General features: G+C 37.9%; 1 protein-coding gene across 1 annotated transcript; it reads left to right on the top strand.

Annotated features, from left to right (window-relative positions):
• The first annotated feature begins 1,878 nt into the window (after nucleotides 1–1,878).
• nrn1a (neuritin 1a) lies at nucleotides 1,879–14,537 on the top strand. Its single transcript, XM_061064372.1, has 3 exons — nucleotides 1,879–2,162; nucleotides 8,949–9,096; nucleotides 11,553–14,537. Exons 1-3 carry the CDS (start codon nucleotides 2,108–2,110, stop codon nucleotides 11,779–11,781), a joined length of 432 nt encoding a protein of 143 aa, XP_060920355.1. The 5' UTR covers nucleotides 1,879–2,107; the 3' UTR covers nucleotides 11,782–14,537.
• Nucleotides 14,538–22,845: the final 8,308 nt, after the last annotated feature.

Genomic DNA, 22,845 nt, shown 5'->3' with positions numbered 1-22,845 from the left:
AATTCAAGGCTGCAGTAAACTAAAACATTTCTGTTCTTTGAAGTTAAATATCAGTTTTTTATCAGTGGAGTCTGATGGCTTTCAAGAGAGTGATGTAACAGCTGTTTGTGGTTTTAAAAAACATCTTACATTAATATAAAACATCTTTGTCTTTACAAACCCCTTTCACTGTGCTATTAAATTGCAAACATGTTGGATAATTAATTATATAATGTTTATCTTAACTTGTTAACCTAAACTGTAAACTAGTCAAACTTTCCTAAAGATATGTCTGATATTTTAGAAGCTGTTTTATTGGCCTACTGAAGCTGTCAGATTATCATAGTGCTGTATAAAGAACAGTATCTCCCTCTAGTGGACGTTTGAAACAGCACAAAATGAAAATGTTAATTAAACTATCAGTTCCTGGAAGTTTTACTTGAGTAAATGTATTTAATACTTCTTATACTAAAGTATCAGTTAAAATTCCCAACTTTTACATAAAATGGCACCTTTTTCATCACTGCTCACCTGAATAAAAAAAGGTAAAAGGTAAAAAAAAACAAAAACAGTCTATCTGTGAATATAACTTCCTTACAAACATACTGGCCTGGCTGTGGTTTTCAGACACCTTAAAGCAGCTCAGATTGTTTCTGCTCAGGACTTTTTACACCACATCGTCTGAAACAGCTTATTTACGCATGTTCATGTAAGGTGGCGGCCTCTAGTGGCAGATGTGAGTACTATCACAAAAGGTCAGAAGTCAAGTTACAAGTGTAAAATGTGCTAGGGTCAATTTGGGATGAGTTGATGTTACTTTTATGTAAATTTATGATATGTAGTTATTTTAGACAACAAACGTAATCTTTTTTTGTAGTTTACTGTTTTTAAATTGTTTTTTTTTTCACTTTGTATTTCTAAATATCTAAACTATATTGCGTTTTCTTCTGTGTATTGACATTAATTTAGCGATATATTGTGATAAAGTAGTAGCATTCCAACATGTTATATTGCAAACAAAGGCAATATATATATATATAGCGTAAATATAAATATATATAGGCTATATATTTAATATGATTGTAAGAATATTGTCATGGATACAATTATAAAAAACATTAACGGAAACAATTCAAAGTAGAAATCAAGTTGACTTTATAATTGTAACTCTGAATGAATGAGAGTGACTGTGATGTCATTAAAGACAGCTAGAGCAGATAAAAGTTAAAAACAATTAAACATCTATCCAGTTTATTTTTTTTGGGTGTCACAAAAGAAAATTTCTAAATAAAAGTAAAGTGATTTTTTTTTCCACATTGTGACGGGTGTGTTTATGTTGAGACCAGTATGAATTACGTTTGGTTGCTGAGCGTTTAAATTATGTAGGCCTATCTTACTTAAAAAAAATGGTTAAAGATGAAGTAAAACAAAAAGCTTTATTCTATAAAAGAGTAACTTATTTGACCCCCTATTTTTTCCCTCAGAGAATTTCAGCAGAATTACACGTCATTTTATGAACGCATGAATAACAAGAATAATCGAGTCATGCAGATCAAAACTCCGGAAAAAAATGCTTTTGAGTTATTTCAAAAAGAAGAAATGTTTTTCTACAATCACGTGTCACGTCTGTCTTTGTTCACAGATTTTTCTTGACAAATATGAAGACAAAAAAAGTCCTTAAATGTAAAGAAAGGGATTTTCAAATAAATGATGCAATTTTGTGTTTATTCAGGGTCAAATCTTTAAAATAAGGAAAAAAAGAAAGAAAAGGATGAGATCATAATAATAACAGGTCAAATATTAATGAGGAGAGAGAAAGAGAGAGGGGTGGATGGAGGAGGAGGGGCTCTCTCTCTCTCCCTCTCTCTCTCTCTCTTTTTCTCTCCGGACGCGTAAAAACAGGCAGGAAGCGCAGAGCAGCGCGCGAGAGAGCATAGCCCCAGCAGCAGCAGCAGAACAAGAAGTGCACGTTCACTCAGAAAAGACAAAAAAAGAGGAAGAAGAGGTTGAGGAGGAAGAGGAGAAAGCAAGTGTTGGATGTAGCAGCTGTTTGCGGGTGTTTTGCGGGGAATGTGCGGCTCTCTAACTTTGTGACTGAGACTCTCATGGTGAGAGGAGGACGCAGAGGATGGGAGTAACCTGGTCCTCCAGATGTCTCGCTCTCTTTCTAGCTCTACACATCGGTGAGTCTCTTTAATATTTAACACTTGATGTAACACATGCCACAGCTGCAGAAACAAACGTCTGATATATTTCTCTGATTTTTTGGGGGGAAAAAACATTTTTTAAAGCCCAAGAGCGACATTTTCCTGCTTTTTTCCTCGTGTTTTAAAAAGCAGAAATATCGTTTTTGGACTGCCTTGTAGGTCATTTTGACCCACGAAGGTGCTTTATAATTTTAGAAATAATTAGAGATGAAATAAAAACACAGCAGTCGCTTTGAGAAAACGAATTTGTAAATATCTCTCAGGAATAACCGGCAGAAAAAAAAGAGGGACAATTCGTGTCAAAAATAAAATTCAATGTTAATAATTCTAATGTTAAAGTTGAATTCGTTTTAAACAATATTAACAGATTTTTTTATTGATACTCAATCTATATTTCTTTGACTGTTTCCGATTTGATTTGGGTGATTTGAATGAAGCAGCGGAGGCTCGTTTTAACGGGACTACACATCATCTCTGAGTGTGTGTGTGTGTGTGTGTGTGTGTGTGTGTGAGTGTTTGAAACAAGCGTGTCAGTGTGTGTGTGTGTGTGTGTGTGTGTGTGCTAACAAGGGGAATGCCCCCATCCCTCCCTCCTCCTCGTCCTCCCCTGCTCCTCCCCCCTCTCTGCACCTCGGTCGTCCGAAAGTGGAGACATTTGTTGAATTTTTTTCACGTTGAAAAACACAATATTTCTACAGTTTCAATGTCAGAAAATTAAAAGTGTTGTTTCGTTTTCGTTTTCGTCATATTTCTGGTTTATTCTGCAGATTCCAAGATGCTGTATAAAACAAAACGATGCACGTCCGAGTTCTCGTTTTACGGGAATTACAGGTAGCCTATATTAAATATGGCAGAAACGAAGCGTTAAAATGTCGAACAGGAGCTGATCCTCCCGGTTTGTAGCTGGTGCTGGCTCCGTCTTTCCCGCCGCAGTGTGCGGGGCTTTATCGGCTCCGGCACACCCGCATCCGCTCACACAGCACCTCCTTATTCATTTCATCTTTATTTTAGTCGCTGCTTTGGTTTTCTTCCATCAACGAAAGCGCAAACGAAATTGTCGCCATTATTTTCGATGCGAATGTGCAAAAACATCGGCCGCGTGCATGCGCCTCGTGCACGACGGTAAATGTGTTAAAAACTGCTCTATTTTAACAATAAAAATCACGTGTTATTAGGGTGCAGAGAACTCCACATGAGCTCCATGCATGGTCAAAAAAAAAAAACATCTGCAGAGGGACAAAACTGGGATGCGTCTAATATCTGCAAAAAATCAATGCAAATACATTGAGGAGAAATATGGAGATGGTTAATGTTTTCTGCTGTTGCATAACGACGCTGTGGAGGAGGGCTGTGTGTGTGTGTGTGTGTGTGTGTGTGTGTGTGTGTGTTGCTGGTAGCAGAGAGAAATGCTGAATTATTCAAGACAGAATCCTCACCGGTGCTATTGTTAGAGAGAGAGAGAAAGAGAGAGAGAGAGAGGGGGGTTTGCGCCTTCACGATGCAGAAATGATTGAAATGATGTTCAGATTATTGAGATTATGGAGGTTAGAAACAAAAGAAGTGAGATTAGATGATGAATGAATATTAATTTCTGTGTTTTTTGGTGGGGTTTTTTTTTGGATCACACTCGCTCAGAAAGAGACGAGAATGAAACCCAATTCGAATGAGGGCACAGAGCGGCTGAATTATTTCACACACTGATTAATACATGGAGAGAAATCGAATAAAATCGATTAATTAGTCTGCATTACAAATACACCCCCCCCCCCCCTCTCATCATTTCAGTTATTTTTAGGAGCAGCCCCTGCTGCGGACTGCACGGCTTCATTTGGTCTGAATCTTCCTCTTATCTCTCTGTGGCACTTTGGAAAGAGTTGTTTCTTTTACAAAAGCTTTGTTCGGTATTTTATTAATAATCTAGTGTCGGTGAGAGGAGATTTGGCGCGCTGCTGCTTCTGCACATTTCCCTCCAAAACATTAAAACCAAATAAAAAGCATCGACATTTGTATCAAACCTGCACGAATCAGAAAATATATCACCACAAAAATAGAGACCCTCAGACTCCTGACATTAATGTTCTTTTAAAGGATATTAGTTGCAACATTTTTTGTCGGTGTTGTGAAATGGTTGGTTGTATATTTTGGGTATTTTTACGCGCGAAAATAAACGTCCTTGTGTGCGTGTCGGAGGTGGGTGTGTCTGTGGAAGCTACAACACGCTGCTTTTGGCAGAGATGCACTGCAGGCAACAGCGTGTGTGTGTGTGTGTGTGTGTGTGTGTGTGTGTGTGTGTGTGTGTGTGTGTGTGTGTGTGTGTGGAGGTGGGGTGAATGAGTGCGAGCGTGCTGGATGGTGGGAGGCGTGAACGCAAAAGCTTCGCGCGTCCCCGTTTGTGTGCGCGAGATGGGACTGTATTGTTTTCACTCAGATGATGAAAACATTACACTTAAAACAAATCTCAATACACAAAAATATATAATAATGCAGTTAGGGATGGTTGAAAATAAATGTTAGTATTCAAGTCGAACGTGTTTTAGGGATAGAGAATGAAAAGATACAACGAATACAAATCGCAGCTTGTTCTGCAGATGTGAACAATTAATACAAACATTTTTTATCTTTGAACATTTCTTCAGAAAGAAACGCCCAGGAAGGTGAGAGGGTTCATTTAAAACACCTAAAACACAGAAATAAGGGGGAACAAATGAGAAATGTTTTGATTCCCTCTCTGATTAATGCCAGTTTCTGAGATTCACATGATAATGAATATTCATTAATATATTAACGATGTGGAATTAAAAAAAACTGAAAGAAAATTAATAAATCAACAAGAGGAAAATTAATATGTGATCAAATAAAATGAGTGAAGTAACACAGGCTGCAGTGATTTTTTTGTTGTGTGTGGGGGTCTCCATTCATATATTTTAGGATTTTGTGACTTTCTCTGCAGCTGATTGGCTCGATAGATTAAAAACTGCAGAGAGACAAAAGAGAAAGTGTGCAGCGTGTTTGAGATGATGTAATGCCTCCTCCATAGAGAGAGAAAGAAAGAAAGAGAGAGAGAGAGCGAGAGAGAGAGAGCGATATTGGAAGAAAGAGATTTTACAAATTTTAGATTTAAAGATGCTATTTGCTCATCAGGTAAAAAAAATGTTGTATTGCAAAATATCACAGAAACATTTCAGTGTTAAGTTTCATGAGGGACACTTAAAACTGTTGCACACACATTATCCAAAAGTCATTATGATAGAAACGAGACAACAGTTTATTTTCACTGAGGTTCAAATTTCAGTTTAAAACACCAGTCACTACTTCAAACTGCTGTTTCTCTATCTGGATTTTAACCATTGTGGAAGAAGACATTCAGATGCTTTATACTTTATTTACGGTACAAATACGTTTAAAATATTTTTTACTTTCATGCAAAGTCTTCCAAAAGTAAAAGTATGTCAGTATTTTCAACAGGTTCAGTTGTCATAGTGCAATAACATTGGTTCCAATTTTGATTATAACTAGTAATTTATGTGTATTTTGGATGTTTCCGCTGCTTATAATGCTACTTTGAACTATTTCATGTCACATTGTCTCAGCTTTACATTTTTACAGATTATTATTATTTTTTTTTTTACAGTTTTTAGTATCCCCTACTGCTTTACCTCTTGAAAGTGACAAATCTGCTTCTCAAGAGTCTGACCTTTGATTTATTTGATTTTAAATTAGTGTTGTTAAAGTCATGAAGTGGTCTAGACCCCTCTTGTGGAACCATCTGGGTCACTATGAGATCAATCAGTCAGTGTTGATAAGAGCTGATAAATACAAGTTTGACAAATGTTTAAAATATTCAGTGTTGAGTCAGAGTTTACCAGACTTTTGCAGCTACAAGCATATCACACTTCAATCTCCCACCTGTCTGCGGTACAGGTGGATTGTGGGTCATGTAGGCTTGAAGGTTTGGATTAGACAAAAGACATCTCTCTATAGTTCTGCCTCATGGATATTTTATCTTTTGGGTTTCATAAATGTCCATCATGAGTCAGACAAAGTTGTGATATAGCTAAATACTAAATCTGCTGAGATTTCTTTAAATAAACATCATTTTGGAGACATGTCATTGGACATTCTTTTTGGTAATAAAGGAAAGATAATAAAACAGTTATATCATCAGAAGTTCAATGTAACTAAGTGTAGTTTTACAGTAGTTTGTGAAGCCTACTTCTAGTTTGGATTGGTTAATGAATTGTCATTTTTACAGTGCTTTACACATTCAGTTTAAAAAATAATGTATGTGTAGTTTGTGTAGTAGTTTTTATTTGTATTTTGATAAATAGTTTATATATCAACTTTCTAAATGTAGTTTCTATTGCGGGTTTAACAGTTTGTTTTGTAGTTTTTCTGTAGAGTAAATGAAGTAAAGTAGATTTCTAAAAACTTTATTTATGTAGTTGGTTCAGTAGTTTTATAAAAGTCCCTTTTTTTGGTAGTTTGTTAAGTATTTTTTACATGTTGTTTTTAGTGGTTTTTAACACGTCGTTTGTTAAGCAGTTTTTATAATCAGTATTTAAGTCATTGTAAATATTTCTCTTAACAGCCGTGTCTCGTCCAACACGTCACGCTGTGTTAGTCCACAGTTTGATCGAGTGGAACCGGACAGCCGGCGTGTTATTATCCAAACCAATCAATCAGCCTGGTGTCCTGCTTAATGAACCACACACACACACGCGCACACACGCACACTTAACAGAGGTCGCGTCAAGGGGCGTGTGTGTGTTATTGCGTGTGTGTGCTGAGGAGGTGGGCGGCGTGTCAGACCTGTGATGTTTTATAGTTGAGTTTTACATTTGAGACACTGCTTCAATTACACACACACACACACACACACACACACACACACACACACACACACACACACACACACACACACACACACACACACACACACACACACACACACACACACACACACACACACACACACACACACACACACACACACACACACACACACTGAACAGTGATTATATTACCAAAACAGTGTGAAAGTGTTTTTTGTTTCTGTATTATCTGTAAGTTACTTCTTTGGTGTCTCTTCCGTCCTTGCTGCTCTGTGTGAGTCAGACTGAAGCAAAGGAAATCAATGAACAGAGCCATTAGTGTGAGGAAACAGTGACTCCTTTAACCATCAGTTCGTCTCTGTCACATTAACACACATTATTAAGAGAAAAGCTTTGTCTCACAGGTGAGCTCAACTGTCCACCAGTCTCCATTCAAAAATGACTCGTTTTTACTGATCTGTTATTATAAAAGCTGTGATATGACTTCTTGGTTATATGTTTGTATTCTGAGCGAGATGATAACTGAATGTTGTGATTAAATTGGAAGCACAATTACAAATTATGTAGTTAGCATTTAACAACAACTGCCGCATGTTTTTTTTTCAAAATAAACTTGCCAAATGCAACATTTACTGAAGGGGATTCTTGAGAACCTCAGATCAGGTTCAGTGTGATGTTTCTGTGCACTTGTTGTTGTTCAGAAGTTTTATAAAAGTTTCATATTTGGTAGTTCTTCTGTAGTTTTTTCTAGTATTTTTTACCTGTTCGGTTGTTTTTATCTGTTGTTTGTTTCAAGGATCATTTAAAGGTAGACTTTGCAAGATATTTCAAGATGACCACTAAGCGACTGTTTCAAGGTACCCATTCGAAGATATTTTACATGGACCATTTACAAATGGTTAAAGGAACCCTTTTGAGGCTATTTTAAGATGATATTGTAGACTCTTTTCAAGGAAATCTTTCTGAGACTGTTTAAAGGTTCCCTTGTCTATTGTATCTTTTTATGGCAATTTTATGACAATTTTATTTTAAGACTATTATAAAGTACCGTTTAGAGTCTATCTTCAGAGCCCCTTGTCAACTACTTTTAGAAAACCATTTAGAGACCACTTTGAGGTACTATTTTAAGATACACTTTTGCAGCTGTTGAAGTATATTTAGTGTATATTTTAAGGTTTTGCAACTCCTTTTAGACACCATTTTGCTTATGTTTAAGACATGCTTTTGGTATCAAGACTTCCAGAAGCATCCGTTTTGAACAACCATTTGTAGTCTATTTTAATGTACACTTAAGCTTTCCTTTTCTGCATTTTTCTACCAAAACACAAGGTTGAGTAGAAGTTATTGCAGTTTGGTTAGGTTTTAAACAAAAACGTTTTGGTTTGGGTTGAAAAAAGATCTACTGGACGTTTTGATTTCACACAAGACCCGTCGATCTTTAGGTTAAAAGTCCTGCACTGCCAGCCCTTAGGTGGACTTATTTGATGCTTATACTACTTAACCTGTCTTTCCACCTGCTGGATGTCCATAGCCGTTGTTCTAAGTGTCTAATATTGCAGCTGATGAGTGAAAATTTATGCAAGGTTTAATCTGGTTTCATCTCATACAGACCCTGAAGGTCCCCTTATTCGTCTTTGAAAGAGTTTTGGTATTTACCAATAGGCTTAGACAAATGCATGTGGCGTTCATGCTAAAGGAAAAATACATATTTCCTGTTTCAACAATGCAGGACATGAGCTGTAGTCATTGTCAAACTTGGATGGACAGGAATTACCATTTTTTTCATCTCCTTGATCTCATACCTTAAAATATCCTTAACTTGAAATTCTCCTTCCTTTCTCTCTCCCCTCCCTGCCTTTATGTCCTTACCTCCACTCCTTCCTGGCTCCTCCTCCCCCTCTTCTTCGTCTTCATCTTCCTCGATTCGCAGTCTCCGTGTTGCAGACGGTGCTGGTCAGTGCTGGTCAATGTGACTCTGTGTTTAAAGGCTTCTCAGACTGTCTGCTGCAGTTGGGGGAGAACATGGCCAGCTATCCCCAGGACCTGGACGACAGGGAGAACCTGCACAAGATTTGCAGGTAAATTCACATCAAATACACTGTTCAGGGGGTTTACACGATATTAATGTGAAATAAACATGCAGTACCTGTGTCCTAATGAAAGGATAAGTGCTCAGTGAAGACACCCCTCATCCCAATTATGCCCCTATTCCCTACTGATGACCTTGAGTTCCACCCAGCCAAAACAAGCATTGCCACCTTTAACAGACCCAGGCACCATTGAAGTGTGCTCGAGGGAGTGACAACGCTGATACTGCCTACCCTATCACATGGCCCCTTCTGCCTTCTGACCCCTACAACTCAACCGTGCAGACTGATGTGCAGCAACAAGGGAAATAAATAAGCTAGACAAATTCCTTTTTGTATCAGGCTGTAATGTGCTCAAATAACTAGACTATTGACTCTGCACAACTTTAAATTAACCTGTTCAATGACAAAGCAGCCAAATTTGAGCTGTGTTGAGAGTGAATATGTGCACGCTCCGAATTTTGAAATATGTAATATTTTGGGTTGATTATTAAGACTGATATAAAAAAGTGAAATTTTTGCACACATAAACACGTCTTTACATTCAATTGAGTGACTTTATGATGAGCTTCAGTGAGACCCGATTGGAAAATAATATGAGTGATTAAAGTGAAACCCTGAGGGGGACCAGAGGTGTGCATATGTGCAAGCCAGCTGACCCCACCCCCACCCTCATCACCCCCTCCCCTTTTATCCCCCTTTCATCCCACCCCACCACCAGAGCGGGTGGGCACCAGATGGCAGAGGAAGCCCCACTCTGCACAAAAACACACACATGATTTTTTAATTCAGTGACAGCTCCATCACAGCAGTGTTGAGGCGTGGCAGAAGGGATGTGTTAATACGCCTCCTCTCACACACACACGCGCACACACACACACACACACACACACACACACACACACGTTAATTGCTGAGAGATGTAGCATCGACACGGCTCGGTTCAGGAGGTCAACATCAATAAGAGCAGATTGGAAGATTGGATTAGATACGCTGTGTCTGTGTGTGTGTGTGTGTGTGTGTGTGTCTGGCAGGACACGTCGGTGAGCAGGCTGGTGTCGTCTTTACATAAACTGGGAGGAGGAAGGAGAAAAAAAAAGATGAACAGATTGAAATGAGGGACAAAAAGAGAGCAAGCAGGAGCCAAAAAACAAATAATGACAAATAAGACAGAATAAAAAAAAAAGCAATGAAACTAAAGGAGAGAACAGAGAGAATGATGCTGCTTCAATTTAAATAAAACATCATGGAAGCAAAAAAGTGAGACAGAAGGGAGGATGGAGGGAAAGTAACATTTAGGAAAAAAAACAAGGAGACAACAGTTAAAAAGAAAGAGGGGAAATAGGGGAAGAGATAAAAGAAACAAGAGAAATGGAAAGGGGAGAGAAAGGAAAAAGCCTGTAGAAAGAACGGAAAGACAAATGACGGGAAAGGATGGGGAGCAGGAGATTAGGAAAAGAAGATAGTTAGTCCGGAAGAAAAAGGAAAGAAATTAGATATAGAACAGAAATTAAATGAAATTACAACTCTGGAACCACATATTAGTCATCCTAATGCATCCAGGATTTTATCCCAGTTATAATAAGAACAATTAACCTTAATAACTGACAGTCCCCCCCCCCCCCCCCCCATGTTTTTTAACTCCCAACTTGCAACATGCAACAGCTTGGTAAGAAACCATTCGCCTCACAATGTGAAGATGTAGGTTTCCTTTAAGTGTTGGTTTTGCTGCAGCAGGACTCTGCGGTCAAGTTAGCAATAATAAATATGGAGCAAATAAAGTGTTCAAGTTACTGAGAAAAGTCCAATGATGTTTAGGCAACAAAACTCCTGTTATGTTTTTTATTGAACATCCATCAATCGATTCATCCATCCAACCAACCAACCAACCAAGTTATTAACAATCCAACCAATTCAAATGAATTAAAAATGGCAATTTAATTAGTCCTGGTGCAAATTATGTACTTGACAACTCTTAAACCTACTGACCTACTGAAAAATAACCTTCCTAAAACTGTGTTCACCTTTGTCTCTGCCTTAAGTAATGAACTAGAAAATGTAAGTGTTTAATATAGCCTATTATTCTCTAACAGAGAACTTTGCATCGTCTGCAAACTGATGTGTTTTGTTTGTAACAACTTAATTTTATGTAGTGGAGTGGAAATGCTTCAATACATCAACTTTGGTTAATGTGAAAAAAAAAAACACATATTGGTTTTGTTCAGGAAAAGGAGGATGTTTGGGTTGAAACAAGTACTTGTTTTACTGGAATATAAACTTGTCCTCATAAGCTTCCTCATCGCTGTGTTTTCTGTGCTGCCACATTCTGGGATGACTTCCACTCTTGGCTCTGCTTCTTGACTGGATGATGCATTCAGTTTCAAACCAGCCTCCCACTGCAGTCACAGGCTTGTGGTGTTAATGCTTGCTGTGTTTTCTCCTGCCAGTTACTGGGATAACTTCCACTCCTGTGCCACGACAGCGCTGGCAGACTGCCAGGAGGGAGCGACGGACCTCTGGGAGAAACTGAAAAAGGAGTCCCGCAACCTGGATTTCCGTGGGAGTTTGTTTGAACTCTGTGGCAGCGGCAACGGGGCCCCTAGATCAGCTGACGCCAAGGGCCTCGCCATGGTCCTAACCACGCTGCCCACCATACTGACTTGGCTGGCGTTTTAACAGAAACAAGGAAAACATAAAATAAAACACAAAGTGAAAAGAAGAAAAAAAGGAAAAACACGTGAAAAAAGAAAATAGAAAAAGAGTGATAGTTACTCTCCGATGCTGAAAAAATACAACTCCGAGGACTGAGTTTGACTTCATCACCAGAAAAATACTCCCAAACTGGATTTTTTCTACATCACTGTATGGCGGCCTGGTTTGCCTCCCTGGGACATCTGCAGGCCGTCCTCCTGCAGCGCTCATCCAATCACACGCCGACCCGACCTGGAGGTCGATAACATCAAATATTCACTAGCCGTTGAGCTGAAATGATGACAATGATGAAAATTTGATGGATCCTTGCCCGCTTACAATCGTGGAATTACACAGTATTAAAGTCAACCATGAATTATTGATGTTTAGTAGGCTAGGCCTAGACAGCACTATGTGACTGCAGGGTGCTGACACAGTATCTGGCTATAAATTAGAGTTGCCATATAGCCTGAGGAACATATTCATGTGCAACGCGAGGCCAAGCTTAAAGCCACAAAATCAATAAGACAAGCCGCGGCCTTGAGCGCAAGTTGCCACATTGCCACCACAAACATTTTTCCTTTTTATCGCGCCAAGTTGACTGTGTTGATCCCGGTAGGTTTGATAGACTGAATGCTTGACGGTGATGTAATATTTGTGTACTTATTGGCTGTTTGTTGTGTTCAGGCCACGGTCACACCAGCTTTTAGCACGGCAGCATTTTGCACCAAGTTCATTTAATTTAAAGGAAGTCACCACTGCGCAAAATTTCCACTGTACATGTCAGACTTGAAAGGATAATTATTAGCATTGACCGAACGCAAAGCTCCAGTGATGGTGTCGAGGTTTGACCCATGCAGCATGGCTTGCAGTCAATCTTGGGAGTTGTGACGCATATTATTAAATTGACATTTTACTTTGGTGGGTATATCTGGCTAGCTTGCTTTCATTTTGAAAATTGACCCTCCATAAAGAAACCTGCTGGTCTCTGGTGTGATCGTAGCCTTTTCCCTCACCAAGCTCTGAGGTGCAGGGATGTAGTTGAGAGTGTAACGCCTGCTTTTCATAAAAGAACAGTTTAAACTGATGTCGAATTGCATGAAGTCGGATCAGGCAGTCTCTAAACATTTCAGGAAATGAGCACAAATTGCTGTAATAGGGGCAATTTTTGGTTCTATTGGTTATTCCTACAAGTCAAAAAGGTAAATGGTTTTAAAGCAACGTATTCCAGCCTGTTTTGTAACAGACGCAAAAAAAAAAAAACTAGTGTTTATTGCAAAGCTTAAAGAATATTAAGCAGTTAAACCAGATACAGATAGATAAAATCAGTTCAGAGGATAAAACAGACTATGGTTAAGTTAGCTGCCCAATGTGATTGTTAAATCGATAAACTATACTTGCTAACGTTAGCTAACAGCTCAGTTTAGCATCCACCATAGTGTACAAGGGGAAAGGCTAGCTAACAGTTCAGCTACACCAGATAAATTGAGGCTAGCTAATCAGTTTAGCACCTTAACGGATGATAGCTAGCTCAAAGTTAAGTTTAGCAAGTAAACCAGTTATTCTGGCTAGCTAATATCTATGTTAAACAGCTTAACCAGTTCCTTTTTTCTGTGGCTAAGTTAATGCTGTAACCCTCAGACTTAATGTCTAATCTTTCAAAATAAAAGCAGGTTTGTATCAAAAGCGGAAGTAGAGTAATCTAAGCTTAAGACAGAACAAAAATGCAAAATAATGGAAACATGCGATTAAAATGTGAGCAATCCCTAAGTATTGAGTTTCAGTATTTAATTTGATAAAAAATGTAAAATCGTTTAAGATTGGTTATTGTTGTTATTTTCCTTATGATAACTAGTTGTTTTCTTGATCTCATGACTCATTTAGCTTGTTTTCTTGGGATAACAATGCTAGTTTTCCCGTGATAATGAGTTAAGCTCGTGAGATCTCAAGAAAACGACTGAAATGTTCTCGTTATAAATAAAAAAGTAAAATAAAATGTGAGAACGCATATCCGCTTAGGGCTCCCGTAGTAAAGTCAAAGTAGTTGTAGACATACATTTCTGTTAATTGTTGCCTGAATTTTAGTTTGTCAGCAATTGTGCTCATCTCCTGAGATCCCACGAGAACATGTTGAGAGGTTAAGCTGCTGTAGGACACATCAGCCTGATGGAAACTCTACAAAGAACCTTTTTGGAACGTGAATTAGAAACCCAGTATATTAACTTTATTTCATGTTGGTGGTTGATTTCTCAGTGTTCCTCCTGTCCTGTCACATCCCTGCTCAGCAGAACCATGTGCTAGAAATGAATGAATCTGTGAGCAAAACGGTTACTGGATGAAAAAAAAAAAAAGAAATACAATATTTTTCAAAGTCCACAGCAATACGAAGACGTGACTTCATGGCCAGTGTAGCTATAAAAAATCAAACCGTGGCTGAAGAGAGATATGACTGTTGCCATTTAGCACATCCCCCCTTTTCATATGTTCATGCTAGAAGATCTTAGAGGTGATATATTTTAGGTCTGTATGTTAGATTTAAAAAGATGAGTCCCACCGGTACAGTAGCATCGTAAACTACATAAATACAGTAAATAAATTCAAGGAGGTTGTTTATTCCTTTGCTGAGGCACAGATGACATTTCCACTGCCTTCTGACGGAAAAGATGTGTACTTTTGTTTGTTTGTTTGTCTCTTTGTTTGTTTATGAGGAAAACTAAAAGAGTTTAAAAAAAAAATGAATTTATTCCAAAAAAAAATCATCTAACAAGAGAAAATGTATATCAAATGATTTTGAGAATATAAAAAAGCTCTATTATAGATAGTCTATTCCAGACAGTTTTAACACAAGATTGATACTTTACAGATTATAGACCTACTGAGATATAAAAGAATAATTATAATTATAAAAGATGCTAAAATGACAAAGAATAATAAATAAAATGACTAATGTTTGAAAAGAAGTGTGTCCTCTTTGTTTTCAAAATGTGGCTTCAAGAGCCGGGGCGATTGGGATTCATTCAAGATGATGTACACACACACACACACACACACACACACACACACACACACACACACACACACACACACACACACACACACACACACACACACACACACACACACACACACACACACACACACACACACACACACACAGACACAGACACAGACACACGCACACGCACACAGACGGTGAGGTTTGGAGTGTATTCATTATTAATGAGGGAGAGTCCCTGAGCTGCCACACGTCTCAGTACTCAGTTTATATTGATCGAGAGAAAGAGGAGGAGGAGGAGGAGGAGGAGGAGGAAGAGGAGGAGGAGGAGGAGGAGGAGGTCCTGATGCTGAAGATGTTTGTTCAGTCTAACGTAGATAACCCAAACTGCCACACCTTTACATTGAGTTGGATTAAACTGATCAATGACTCCAAACAGCCAACACCTGATTCTTTCTGATGCTGATCAGGTCTTTAATGCACTGAGAAGATGATTTCAGAAAACTTTTATGATTTTTAATATAACTATAATCTTTCGTAAAGGATGGATTTCTTCACATGCTGCAGGAGAAAACATAAAATAAAAATGAATTGTCATACTTATTTAATAAACCATTTAGAGAAAACGATTAACTATTGATTCTGAGAGTTGCACAAAATGATTTATGTGGAGAAGTTCACTCTCTCTTATTTTGGGACTCCCATACTTTTAAAGACTCAAATATCCCATAATCCTCTTGGCTCTAACTTGTTAGGCCAAGCAAGAACATATTAAACTGAAAAATGGTACAAAAGTGAAAATGTGAGCTATCACAAAGGTTTTAAAACAAGTAGAAACTCAATATTTTCTTTGATCTTGCTTTAATATTTCTGAGAGGAAGATTGCAAATCTGAGTTAAATTGCTTTTTTCTTATTTCTCTTATCAAAATAATATTGTGGGATTCAGTCTCATCATGCTTTCAAAAAGCAATAAATAACCAAACAGATGGCTGTAACATTCATTCTGTAAAAAAGGAGCTCAGATTAAAGTGAAAGGATTTATGAGCTAGGTGTCATATCTATTTTTTTTTTTAATCGTTTTAAGCATTAAGATGCATAAAATATCTGGTTCATTGCGCAAAAACATATACATATATATATATATATATATATAACATATATAAATATTAAACAAAACATAAAGCAAACAATAGAAATAGAAGCCCAATACTTAAATCTGTAATGTGCAGTAATGTATTTAAATTTCATGTACTGCTGTTATTTGTATTTGGGGCTCAGATTCAACATTTTTAAAGTGGTCTGTTTATATTTAAAAGTAATTTCAAACTACTTTGTCTTCATTTGGGGGTGCAAGCGTGTCTTTCTTTTTACGTGTCTCAGGCCTTCAGCTGAATTTCCGTCAGTTTGAAAGGATTATACCTTTCTCTTTTTTTAATACATTTTTAGTCTTTCTATGCACAAACACCTTTAAGGCCTCACATCTGGTATAGTACATGTTTTAAGTAATGTAGTGTTGAGTGTTGTTAAGGTGTAATGAAGATCATGCAGGTTTTCATCAGAGCCGCAGTTTGCGTGCTGCGGGCTCCCCGGGGGACACGCATGCTCTGCGTGTCTGCGCATTAATATGGATGTGATGTGATGCGAAGTGAGGGAGGAGACGAGCTGCAGGGGAGGGAGCTCCTCGCAGGACAAAAATAAAACATATAGACCCGGAACAGAAGGAGGAACGGAGAGGAAACACTTCTCACACATCTTTTCTTTAAACAGCATAATTAAAAGCTGCAGGGGAATAAAAAAAAGCCCGACGGGAAAATCCTTGATTTCCGATTTTGTTTCGCCAAAAACGGAAATCATCCTATTAAAAATATAATTATAGGTGAATCTTTAAAAAATACAAATAAAATAAAAGCGTTTTACTGGTAATGAATGGCCTTTAAAGATATGTAGCCTAGGCTGCTTTAAGTTCAGTCAGAAGCCAAGGACGAGAAAATGATCGATCATTTTCTGTCTCCAATTTGAAATCAATACACTTCTCATCAAGTTGCCTTGACTCTAACAGAAACATGTCACATAAAGTATTGAGACAATATTTTTCTTTTACCACATGACAAATTATGACAACAGAATAAACACTAAAGACAAACAACCCCCTCTACGAAAAGGAAATTAAATACTTAAAAAGCTATAAACAATGACGTTATGGCAGTTTTTCGTTAAAGGAGCTCATATATTCTAAAATGTTACTTGTCTTTTTTAGCACGATGTCAAGAGAAAAGAGTTAAAAAAATAAATAATAAGAACTGATGTCGATTTTTTTGTAGGCCCTACTTTCCACATTTTAAAACATTTCAGGGCTAATATTTCCTGGAATATTTTTAAAATAATAAAATCCAGAGAAGCAATTACCGCCTGTATAGGAAGAAACCGGAGCAGGCGAGATTTCAGGCGAGCTGCTCATTAAAAATGTATGGAGGGAAGCCTGCGAGAGGGAGGAATTCCCGCGGGATTTGGAGAGTCCTCTCACAGTCTAACCCATATATTCATCAGTAATCTGCCAGCATCCATCACTGATAAATAACATTGTGAGTTATTTTTGAGCATTTGTTCGTGTGATAAAATGATCTAAGTCAGATCATATTAAAGTAACATCTTGTAAATATATGATCTGGTGTGGTGCGGTTCAGACTGGGTGTGAGAAAGCAGCAGGGGGTTCTGAGACAGCTTCAGATTTAATTCTAAATGATCTTTCCATGAAACGGAAATAATCATTATGGAGTCAGACTCTTGGAAAGTCAAAAATCAGGTTACTAGAGGTTTTTTTTTAAAAAAACGACATAACCAAAAAGCCAACAGAGGGTCTGTAATGATCACTGATGTTTTCAGAGGCAATTTCACCTTTTTTTTAAATAGTTATTGTTGAAAGCTCCTATGTGGAGTTTTGATCAGGTTATGAAACAGAGTGAATGTATTACTGATGTCTCCTCATGACCTATAACGACAAGACAAATTACGTCTTTATTTTATTTATGACTGAAACAGCGGGGTAGGTGTCAGCCAAAGTGATTAACTACCGAAACAACCTTTTTGTATTTTTCACTGTAAATATCCTTAATGAGTGTAACTTTCAGGGGTGAGGGTAGGCCGGTACAGTCCCGCACTGCGTACACCAAAAGACTCAGTGACATATGCAGTACTTGAAGAAGGGAGAGCAGCTGCCCGCCAAGACATTCAAAGCCGTCCTGGCCGCACTTTCAGCAAGAAAACACATCTGCTAATGTTATGTCATCTTAAACAACCCTTTGTCTCTTCGTTAATGGCTTCTAAATCATTCTGAATTGCTTCTGAATGTCCGTGCTTTTGATCCTTGCTGGATGGAGCCCGTCTGCCTTTCATTACTGCTAGTTAACGTGAGCACGAGCTTCCTCCAGTGCGCTGCATCTGACTGATATCCAGTGCTGTGGCGTTTTGACAGGCAGACATTCGTTGCAAAATCTTCAAAGTGTGTAGCAGAATAAGTTGTGATGTTTCATGACATTCTGTTTAATTCCAACAACGCAGACAGCAGCTCAGACAAGCTGTGTGTGAGGTGACGATCTGGGGGATTGCTCTGTAAGTCATTTCAGGGATACGTGACTGAGCATGCACATCTTCCTTTACTTCACCCTTTCACACAGTGAGTGTGCATTTGATTTATTGTTTTGGGATGTTCGACGTCAAGTGTTTCTAACTTCTTTCTACTCCATACAGGTGTAAAATGGTTGAAATGGTTTTATTTGAATGAACTTCCAAACTCCATTCGATCTGCAGAGTCCCTCTGCACCTTTAAGAAAAAGCTAAAGACCCAGCTATTTCATGAACACCTACTAACTTAATGATGATGGTCTCCATATTATTGATGATGATGATGGTTGTGACGATTGTTTTTGTTTGATAACGACGACTTATAAGATGGTTTCTATACTGATTAGAACTCTCAAGAACTGACGTCAATGTTGTGCTTTGCCTCTGGTCACTTCCTGTCAGCACCTGTGTGTCCAATCAGACTCAAAGCTGATCGTTTGCTCTTACTGACATTGTTCCCTTTTTTCTAGATCCTTCCTTGTGTTGTACTTACTCTCTGATGTACGTCGCTTTGGATAAAAGCGTCTGCTAAGTGAATTGTAGAATTGTGTAGAATTTAAGGATGCATGCACAATTTCATAGCTTAAGCTTTGCCTGCAGTCTATAAGGAATACGTCACAGTCTGGAAGAAAAGTTAGCTTTGGCCTAAATGTGCTGAAACCTTTAACAGAACACTGATCATCATTAGCTTCACCCCTGGGTGCACATGTATCTGGTGGAAGTTCGTCATATTTCAGGAGTGATGTCATCAGATATTTTGCAAGATTATTATTTATAACAGTAAATAGTAAGTAAAGTAAATAAAAAAATAGAAAAAATACAAAATGTCTGTGTATATGATAAAATAATCAAATAGAAAAACCACAGACAAAAAATGTGATTGAATTTTAAAAATAAACAACAAAAAATCTGAATAAACAAAATATATAACAATCAAAAAATCAAAAAATAAATTAAAATGAAATATAAAACCAATTAAAAAAAAAATAGTACAACATTTTTTAATTAAATATACAAAATACAATTTTAAATAATTGCATTTTATATTAAAATTTGTAAAAAACAACAATGAATAAAACTTTTAAAAAATTGATAAATTAAACGTAAAATAAAATAAATGACAACATGGAAAACAAATCAAACAAATGAGTCAGAGGCTGTTTTCAAAACCACGTACTACATACTACTATCTGAATCAGTATGCAGTATATACTGTATACTGCATACTGAGTTCAACAGTAGTATGTAGTATGACTGCCAGTCGTCGGTTATTTTGCAGTATGATGGGCACGGTTAAACTGCTTTACGGTCCTGGAATGTGGAAGTAAACAACGGCCCATCTGGATGCAATAATTAAAATAAAACAATTCTACAATCTCTCATATATTCTGTCATTTATACAAAATGCCCTGGGTTGAAATATGATTGGCATGCTTTTAAAATTGTAGTATACTTTTCAGACATGCAGGTTTAACTTTTACTCAGCTGTGAATAATATGTAGTAATAGAGCAGGCCAAGGACCCTGTAATTGCAGCTGCTTGTCCAGCTGTGGCACATGCACTGTACAGTCTCAAAATGCAGGAAAATCCGAGGTGGTAAGACATATAAATATATGAACGTGTCATATTTGTTATTGGTTCATGCCCATAATGTGGCAAGATATTAAGTCACCGCCACCGACGAGTTCAAATTGCTGCGCTCCGGCATTTTGATCTCTGACCTGGCACTTTGCATTGTGGGAAACAGTACACGAGGTAGACTGGTGCGATGCGTACTGTACATTTTTCCCGAATCAGTATGACATCCTGGTATTTTTGGCATACTGTGGATCTTGCAGTTGTTCACATACTGCATACTGCATTTTGGCCAAATCAGTATGTACTAGTAGTATAGTATGTGGTTTCGAAAACAGCCAGAATCTTCTAAAAAGTCAGTTTGTTTCTAATAAGCCAATAGAATTGGTCTTAAACAGAAAAAGCAGGTGAAGACATCATCAAACATACCGGCTGCTTGAAGTCAAATGTAACTTAAATTATGTCAAAAGTTGATAAAAGAAACCCATGAGAAAAGTGTGAGAATGAAATAAAGAGGTGTCATTAAGAGGAGTAACAAAGCGTTCGGATAAAGTTTACCATCTGTCCAAACTGCTGATGAGTATTTGGATTCAGGCGATGAACACAGTTTGAGTGTGTGTGTTTTACAGTCAGGCTGCGAGTGTGTGTTTCAGGGGGGTTGGTGTCAGACGAGAAATCTGCCAAAACCCCTGAGAGGTGTCACTCATGTTTTCTCATTCACACATGTGACGAGGCTGCAGTCATGTCCTCAAGATCCTTTTATACTGAGCCAAAAATATCAGCTATCCTAAAGAACAACACAAAAACACAGAAAAACAAAATCAACATTTAGTCCAGTCTTCAGCTATTAAAAGCATTTCAAACATGTGATGAACAAACTAATCGAATAATAATCCTTTTAACAAAAAACATTTGTCCAGTTTTCAAAACCTGTTATCACCTGACACATTAAACCCACACAGCTTGTGAACACTCCCCCACACAAAGAAACAGGAAGTTTCAGGTTTTTTTAGACCGGTGAAAACTACAAGAAACAACAGAACTATGGAATCATTATTACTGTTATTAGCTGAACATAAAACGACCTTGATTATAAGACGACGCCCCTTTTTAAGAGTCATTTTTAGAAAAAGCCTTTTGAAGAGTGGAAGAGAGGAAAACTATATTTTGAAATAATAATAATGAAAACACACTGAGTATAGGTAGGTTGTAGTTTTAAACACCTGCTATATAAACCTATAGTAGAAGTTGTTCGGACAATCACTCTGGCTGTTTTCAAAACCACCTACTATACGAGTAGTACTGATTTGGCCAAAATGCAGTATGCCAAAAATACCCGGAAGTCGTACTGACTCTGAAAAATGTGAGGTTTGAATGAAAATCAATATGAACCACTTGTCAGCTTTTTCAGACCATAAGTGGAGGCTACACTGTAGCAGCGTTAGCCGTCAACTGGGCTATTGTTTACTTCTGCATTCCAAGACCGGAAACCAGCTTAGCCTGGCATACTGCAAAATAACCCGTCTGGCAGCCATACTACATACTATCGAATGTAGCAGTACACTACACTGCAGTATGTTGTAGGTGATTTCAAAAACAGCCTCTGTCTCCCCCCCCCCCCCCCGGCACTAGTGCAGCCGAGTGACAGCTGTCGTCATTCATGAGGGCTACACTCTCTGTACAGATAAGTGGCTCTGTCTGTTGTGATGCAATGTTGGCATTTTAAAGTCTGGACCTCGAGTATAACACTGCTTCACTTTTTTTCCCCAAGAGTGTTTCTTGAAAAAAATAAATTGTCTTTAGGTCAACATAGACTAATTAAATGACTCCATATTGATTACATTTAATGTTATGAAGTTAGTACAAGGTGTTTAAGACCAGAAAAGATCGTCATGTCCTGATGTGATCAGGTAGAAAAAACAACTCACATCAGTGTTCAGCAGTGATGACTTCAGGATTTTGGTCTGAGTAAAAGTCAAACAGGGATCCTTTAATTAAGTCATTTAATCCCTGAAATTTGAAGCAGGCCGACAGCTCGGGCATGAACTAAAATAACTTGCTCTGTCTTCTCTGGGATTTCAGCTCCTGGTGTAAATGGGGCGGATATGAGGCCCGTGCTCCCAGCGGGGGAACAAACCGACTCCAAAACAGAATTATGATGAATTCAGCTGAGACTGGAATCGAGGTTGAGAGCCGTGACGGTCAGCTGCATAAACGTGTCCGCCAGTTTCTCAGGGCAGAGAGGGCTAAAACTGAGTTAGCCGATGTGTAAATGGGTCATAAGTTCTCACTTTAAGCTAACAGCCTACATCTGAGCTAGAGGACACTTTGCAGAAGTAGATTAGTGGGTTGTGGGGAGTTTCAGACAACAGCTGTACAGCTTTTCTGTGTCCAGAGGAGCTTGAGTACACAAAAACTCCTCTCAATGTGTTTTAAATCTCACAGGCTGGATTATTTTCTCATACTGATAAAATGTTTTGCTCTTGTAAAAATGCTAAAAGAAAACAAGGACATTTTTTTCTGTGATTTGATCAAAGGCTAAGTGAGATATATGTGAGAAGGAGAAAAAGCCTTGAATATCTGCAAAGTGGCACCATGTGGATTAGACCCCTGGAGTTTTCCAATTTTTGCAGTTTTAGAAGCAAGAGTTTAAATAGAGTTATTTGGACTTTATAATTTGATTACCAAACAACAGTGGCCCAAGAATTTTGTATTTTTATTTGTAGATGATCTAATGTAACATGCAATATATTCCCGCCAACTTTTAATAGAAACGGTTTTGTGCTGGAAAATTCAACCCATTTAAATCCATTTAAAGTGTAAGTTTTGACTTAAAAACATGTGGAACAGTTGAGCC

Source organism: Labrus mixtus, chromosome 19 (assembly GCF_963584025.1).
Source record: "Labrus mixtus chromosome 19, fLabMix1.1, whole genome shotgun sequence".
In the NCBI taxonomy this organism is placed as follows: domain Eukaryota; kingdom Metazoa; phylum Chordata; class Actinopteri; order Labriformes; family Labridae; genus Labrus; species Labrus mixtus.
Note: the sequence above shows the minus strand (reverse complement) of the source record. Positions and strands in the feature narration are given on the sequence as shown.

Coding starts and splice junctions, on each gene's coding strand:
- nrn1a (XM_061064372.1), top strand. CDS start 2,108: ATGGGAGTAACCTGGTCCTCCAGATGTCTCGCTCTCTTTCTAGCTCTA. Junction 2,163..8,948: donor CTTTCTAGCTCTACACATCG/GTGAGTCTCTTT, acceptor CTCGATTCGCAG/TCTCCGTGTTGCAGACGGTG. Junction 9,097..11,552: donor AACCTGCACAAGATTTGCAG/GTAAATTCACAT, acceptor TTCTCCTGCCAG/TTACTGGGATAACTTCCACT.